Source organism: Polypterus senegalus, chromosome 11 (genome assembly GCF_016835505.1).
Source record: "Polypterus senegalus isolate Bchr_013 chromosome 11, ASM1683550v1, whole genome shotgun sequence".
Taxonomy (NCBI): Eukaryota; Metazoa; Chordata; class Cladistia; order Polypteriformes; family Polypteridae; genus Polypterus; species Polypterus senegalus.
In genome coordinates, this window is record NC_053164.1 from 144879346 (window position 1) to 144886835 (window position 7490).

At 38.3% G+C, this 7490-nt stretch overlaps 1 protein-coding gene across 11 annotated transcripts in view; it reads left to right on the forward strand.

Moving 5' to 3' along the window:
• The first annotated feature begins 205 nt into the window (after window positions 1–205).
• plekha5 (pleckstrin homology domain containing, family A member 5) overlaps window positions 206–7490 on the forward strand; it is a 461083-nt gene continuing 453798 nt past the window's right edge. For 8 of the 11 annotated variants that reach the window (XM_039769746.1, XM_039769747.1, XM_039769748.1 and 5 more), the window contains exons 1-2: window positions 218–412; window positions 538–614. In XM_039769746.1, the coding sequence (XP_039625680.1) occupies window positions 312–412; window positions 538–614 (178 nt within the window). In that variant the 5' untranslated portion in view covers window positions 218–311. Of the gene's footprint in view, window positions 413–537; window positions 615–7490 lie in introns of all 11 variants that reach the window. The other 3 variants (XM_039769759.1, XM_039769760.1, XM_039769758.1) reach the window with 2 other exon arrangements.

Here is a 7490-nt window from a genome sequence, read left to right on the forward strand (position 1 = left end):
AATGTTAGCTTCCCTCCGTTTATTGGAGACATGCCAGTCTGCATAAAAAGTTCCAGAGGGATTTCAAGGAGCGGTGGAACATGACCGGAATCCCGGTTTATTTATTTATTCTTTCGTTCATTCGCTCGCTTGTTCGCAGCGGCAACTGCAGGCTGCAGGTAGAAAGGTGGCCCTTGCAGTCGCTGAGACGTGCGCGCTCTCGTTTTACTGCCGGCGCGTTCATGGACGCCGTTGCTAAGCACCGCCGTGTTCTCACCACGGGGCGCGCCACCAAACTCCCCCCTCCTCCCCTCAGTCTCAATCTCGGTTGAATGCCAGACATGGCGGCGGACCTGAACCAGGACTGGCTCTCTTGCCTGCCGTCTGCTTGGAGTTATGGGGTAACACGAGACGGGCGAGTCTTCTTTATCAAGTAAATAGTCGCCGGAGAACGACCTCGGATTATATTACAAACGCATGGGCCCCTCAGTGGTTAATTTGCACTTTTTTCACCCGTTGCTTTTTTTCTTTCTTTTCTTCCTTCTTTCACGTCGACAGCGAACACGCAAAGAGTACCACCTGGCTACATCCAGTGACTGGAGAGGCCGTAATTACTGGCCACAGGAAGACTGCAGGTAAGGGAGAGAAAGCCGCGCGATTGCTGTCACTTGGGTCCGCCAGGTAGAACGCATGTATGTGTGTAGGTTCGTAGGAACGAGTGTGCGCCTGTCCAAACGCCGCGCTATCGGTATGCCTCTTTATATCCCACATTATGTCCATTTCAAATGAAACGCGGTGGAGTGAAACGTGTGGACAATTGCACTGTGGGATTTGAAAGTAAAATAGTCTTGGTGATACTGCAGTAGTGCGCTAAGGCGCTGCACAGGTAGACTCCGCTGCACCACACTGTACCTTCCCGTCCCGTCCCACCAGGTGTGTACGCTACAAGCGTGTGCTCCCTCTGCGGCTGCTTGTGCGCTTGGTTCAACTCGGCCCCTGGCGTCACTCTGCCTTTTAAAATGGATAGAGTTGAACAAGACTCTGCAGTTAAGTGTATTGGCGTCTGGATTCGATTGATCGGACGATTTTACTATAACTTATTCAATGGGCAATGCAGTGCGCTCAGTCCAAAACGTGCAGTCCTTATCTTGGAAGACTGTACTAGCTGCTGTCACTGCGTAGCGACTCACACGCGCGCTCACACGCGTTCTGCTGGGCAGGTTTGGGATACTTCATACCCCGCCCCTTGCTTGGAAAGCTTGCTATCACGTTTGTGAAGTGCCTCTCGACCACCAGATGTACACACCAGCCAAGCTGTCGGAATTGTGCAGCATTTGGCTCTGCATTTCCACATTGTGATGGACGACCTTTTCGAGGGTTTATGTTAACACACAACCACAAAGATAGAAATGCTTTCTTGCTCTTTAGGATATAAGGTAGCAGACTATGTTGACGTGCCATAAGGCTATCTGTTTTACTATTGTAGCAGCTCATATATGTATGTTATTTTTAGAAGGTACAGTACACGTGCCCACTCAAAAAGGCTCACTCATTTTGTGAATGATTTTGCCCTAAGCATAAAGACACTTGTTGACATACTTCATGGTGGCAATTCCCATCATTTGTGAGCAACAAGAAGCCCCCATATATACTGTGTATGTATATATATATATATATATATATATATATATATATATATATATATTCCCTTTATAGTAAAGCTTGCACTCACACACTGTGCAAGAATGTAAAGCTTCATGTGCAAGTAGAATTTAGTATCACAGACGGGCTTCTCAGGTCTGTGACTCTGGTAACAAGTCTTATTGCTCACAAATGAGTGCTGTTGCCACTATGAAGTTTGCGTATACACTCAAGCATGTGCAAATTAAAGCTTGCTTACACACCATTGGCTGAGGCTGTAAAACTTCACATATAAAAGAAGGCAACCAGAGTTAAGTAGCAATATCCTACACATATAGGCTACACATGCTTACTGTCAGCAGTGTGAATCTTGTTCCTACTCAAGCAGGGTTCCCAAGTTTGTAATGCTGTTAAGTGTTTCTTCTCTTCTACATTTATGAAGCTCCAAGTTTTCTTTTATGTAGACATAGACACATATGTATGCTTATATCTCAGCGTTGTGTATTGTATTGTTTGCTAATACAGTTAATACCCACTGAGAATGTTTTTGCAATTCATTACTCCTCTGCACATATACATTTCAGAACTACAAAGTATGTAAAGGTTTAGACTACAACCAGTACTACTGCTAGCTGTCAGCGTTATGTGGTTTTTCAAGCACACACTATGTTTATTATTTACAATATTTATAAAGCCCTTAACCCTTCTTTGCTTATTAGCATGGTTTCAAGATGTGTTTAGCTTCTAAATATATGTAGACATTAAAAGCCCAACTAGAAGGCCTTGTAAATGCTGTGGTAACTCGGATGCTAACAAGATGTTCTCCTAAAATGAAGTTTTTGTACATTTGCCCTTATAGAAGCTAAAATTTGTGAGATTTAATTTTGAGTACATGCACATGGAAGGAGTTATGAAGCATCATTATCAGAGACTATCTACTACACACACACACACAGTGACTATCCCAGAGACTAGCTGTCAGCTTTATGAAGCTTTTACTACATAGAGAGCAGACTGAAGTTGATAGTTTGTACAGTTTATGTTTTTACGACACACACTGAAACTGTCAGGATTGTTAAACACACATATATAATTGTCAGCCTGCTTGTGAGGCTCTTTATAGAACACAGTTGCACAGTTTGCTGCAGCTCATTTGAGAGAATGAAGCATTATAAGATGTAATTTTGCTATTGTTTCTGCAACAGTTTTTGCTAGGGCTAGAGTGCTAACAGCTGTGGAAAAAATATTTTAGGGCATTCAGATTATACACTATGTTATGTATTTGTATTTTATATTTGGTTTCTGTGCTGCTTGAAGGTATGTGAAGCCTTCATTTTTTAATGATTTAAGCAAATGTAGTACAATTATTAGCATTTTAGCAATAATGTTAACATGCATTTTAACACCAGTAAAGAGGACAAAGTAAACAACAGATATAACACTAATAACATTGTATAAAATTATATATATACATAATAGTTTAATTATTTATTAAGAATTGCATATTCAACAGAAAATATTACTCCTTTATGTAAAAGTAAGTGCTTTTCTGATTTTGTTAGTAGTGCCTCCTACTTTAACATTTGTGAAAGCAACCAAGAGTTACTAGTCAATTTGTTAGATTTGGTTTTATTAGGTTTTGGTGATTATTCCTTACATACTTATACTGCTGGTTTTACTGGTTGTTTTTTATAGATACGCAGTGGGTAGCACTGCTGCCTCGCAGTTAGGGGACCCGGGTTTGCTTCCCAGGTCCTCGCTGCTTGGAGTTTGCATGTTCTCCCCGTGTCTGCATGGGTTTCCTCCAGGTGCTCTGGTTTCCTCCCATAGTCCAAAGACATGCAGGTTAGGTGCATTGGCGATTGTAAATTGTCCTTAGTGTGTGCTTGGGGTGTGTGTGTGTGCCCTGCCCGCAGTTTGTTTCCTGCCTTGCACTCTGTGTCGGCTGGGATTGGCTCCTGCAGACCCCCGTGACCCTGTAGTTCGGATATAGCGGGTTGGATAATGGATGGATGTTTTATAGATAACTAGCTTTAAGTTTTGACAATTAATTTACAGTGTATATGGCTGCAATTATTAACAGTTAACAGTTATTATTGTTTAACAGTTTTTAAAAATAATTTGTATCCTGTTAGTCCATTCTTTCATAGTTGTGCTAGAATGTTCATAGCCTGTGTCATGCTGGAAAAACTATTTTTGTTTTAGTTTTTGTTCAAGGACATTTTCTTTGAGATTATGATATATAGTAGCAATCTGCAGAAGTTTCACACACCTGATAACCAGCTTATGTTAATGTTTGTAGTTAGCTGGCCTTGGAGTATATTTTGCAATCATTATGGTTAGAGTGTTGGTCAAATGAAGAGTAAGGAAGCTGTCCATCAATATGGACAACTGTAGTACATTTTCATTATAATACAAAGCCCCAGAACCCTATTAGCATGTGCATCTTTCAACAAGATTTGTAGCACTGGGCAACCATTCAGCGTATGAGAGCACCGAGACACATGTGTAAATTATGTCTGTGTGAAAATAGGGGATAAAAGCAAAATACATATATACTGTATAATGGCAAGTTATCCATGTCCTTCAGCAGAAAAGCAGCCACAAACATAATACTGTCCTTTCCAAACCTAATATGAACAGTGATATTTTTTTTAGAGTACTGATTTTCTTCTAGTTTCTGTCATGTGAATGCTGTTTACCTAGTGCAGGGCTATTCAATTACAATTATAGTTGTGCCAGATTTTCCAACCATGAAATTTAGCTAGGCCACACATTTTCAGCAGTCGGTAAGCAGCAGGGAATGACAAATTTTAAATCAACACAAATTAATGTATTTAACACTAGAATACCTGAAGCCTACGAAGAAAGGCGTGATTAGATTAGATTAGATTAGATTCACTTTATTGTCATTACACATGTATAAATACAGGGCAACGAGATTCAGTTTAGCATCTAATCAGAAGTGCAAAGAGCAGAAGTACAATAAATATAATATGTGCATATTATGTACAGTTAAATACGATATTTACAGTTAAATGCGATATATACAGTTAAATACGATATGTACAGTTAAGAGCACAGTGAAGATGGGAATAGATATATAGATATATATAAATAGATATACAAATGTTCTAAATGCGGATGGCAAATATACATATTTTACAATATACATTTATGTACCTATACATGTATCTGTATGTACTATAATACTATAAGTACTATATATATATATATATATATATATATATATATATATATATATATATATATATATATATATACTAATAAAAGGCAAAGCCCTCACTCACTCACTCACTCACTGACTCATCACTAATTCTCCAACTTCCCGTGTGGGTGGAAGGCTGAAATTTGGCAGGTTGATTCCTTACAGCTTCCTTACAAAAGTTGGGCAGGTTTTATATCGAAATTCTACGCGTAATGGTCATAACTGGAAGCAGTTTTTCTCCATTTACTGTAATGGAGATGAGCTTCAACGCCGTGGGGCGGAGTTTCGTGTGACATCATCACGCCTCCCACGTAATCACGCAGTACATAGAAAACCAGGAAGACCTCAAAAATGCGCTCAAGAAAACATGCATTATATAATTGAGAAGGCAGCGAAACAATAAGAAGCGAGTTCTGCTACTTCGGAAACAAAGCACGATGTAAACCTACACTTTAAATTAAGTTCATAGACAGGCTGCCGCTGGCGTTTGTAATTTTGTGCCTGCCCATAGAAGGCCGTCCGTCAGCGAAATCCAATAGCAAACTGCCACGGGTAAATATTCACGGGTGAAGGACTGTGCTTATGGAGAGGAAGATGAGATGGTCAGGGTGGTGTTTGACACAAACTCAGCGAAACTGCGAGAGAAAGTTTTAAGTGCCAGGACTAAGGTAACATTAAATAAAGCTATGGACATAGCGAGATGGCACCAGCACAGCTGGGAACCTTCGATGCAAGTACACCGAGGGCTCACGTGAACTGACGCAGTGCACAGATAAAAGCAACAGTTCCAAAGAGCTGAACAAAACCGAATTACACAGTTGAAAAGGCAGCAAAAAATATGAAGCGTCTGATAAGCATATTCATAAATGCAGCTACTGTGGAAACAAAGCACACGGTGGAAAAAGTCAATGTCCCGCTAAAGGAAGACAGTGTAAAAAAACCCGTGCATGCAGTGTGTCAGGTCTCAGATAAAGAAGAAGACGAGCTGTTTATTGATGCAGTAAGAAACTAATCGATGAATGAAACCTGTCATCTTTACAACGATTGACAAACACGGAATGTAACTTGAACACAACACATCGTACAAATACGACCCTGATTGAAAGAAATAATGATAATCAAATCCTTGATGACAGCAACATTCAATAACACTCACAAAACAATTACTGTATATTGACAATCATGTTACGTTATTTTTAAAATGTTCCCTTTTCTTTTCATAACTTCTACTTCTCCACTGCGATACGGGTATATATTTAAATGTATATATATACCCCTATCTACAGTACATACTCAGATAGACAAGCCACATGCTGTGGCTCAATTGTAGAGTCTTAAGCCTCTAATGCCGACATTCGAGGTTCGATTCGAGAGGGATGCACTGAGTATGTACGCGCTACCGATTCATTTTACCTTCCCATCTCCTTGGTTTGGGATGTATGAAAAATATTAGGTTAACGCAGAATCATGTTACGTTATTTTTAAAATGTTTCCCTTTATTAGCACAAGCACAGCTGAGAAGCTTCGATGCATGTACTCCATAACGCGTTAAAAATAACGCATTTAATCACACTTTCAATTCCAAGCAAGCGGGAACTTTTGTCAATGCATGATTTCCTGGTACATCCATTACACTGATGCACACATCACAGCTACAAAAATGTTAGAGTCGGAATAAAGCGCGTTCCTACGACTGATCATTTCGACTTCCCGAGCGAAGCCTTGATAAAAGCATGGTTTTGTGCACAATGAAAAGCAAGCAAAATTAGATGCATTACAGAAAGCGGACTTTGTGGCTCTTACTGGGGATCATTGGACTTCCGTGACCGTTAGTAATTCTAATTACATCTAATTACAAAATGTTCAATGATCACACTGTTTTAGCCTAATGTACAAAATAATTTTGGCTAAGGTTACTCAGAGTTTAAAGATTAAGTTGGTCAAATTACCTTTTATGTTTCTGACTTATTTTTTAAGAAGAAAAACTGCACTTTATGTTGAAATTTTGGTTATTATTATTTAAAGACAATACTATTCTGAAAATGTACTTAAAGTACTTAAACTACCACTTTATTTTTAAGTCTGCCCAATTTTAACCAGGGATGATATTTTTGTTTCTGTTTTGAATTCAAATGCAGTTTAAAGGCTTTTTTTCAGAAATTAAAACAGCTTCAGTTTACAATATTCATGTACATGTCTATTATTTGATTCTGTAAGCCCACTAAAACACTTTTAAATTAAAAAAAAACATTTGCGATTTGGGGCAAATTTACGTGTCGATTACATACGATTAATCAAGATTAATTCTTACACAGCCTCTAATTAATTGGATTAATTTTTTTAATCGAGTCCCACCCCTAATATATATATATGTGGATATATATATGTAGATTTGTATATATAAATGTGTATATACAGTATATATATATATATATATATATATATATATATATATATATATATATATATATATATATATATATATATATATATATATATATATATACCAGCAACACTCATGACAATGACAAAACAATTACATTGTCAGTCATGTTACGTTATTATTAAAATGTTTCCTTTTCTTTTTACTTCTCCGCTGCCAATCACAGGTATTTTGCTATATATATATATATATATATAT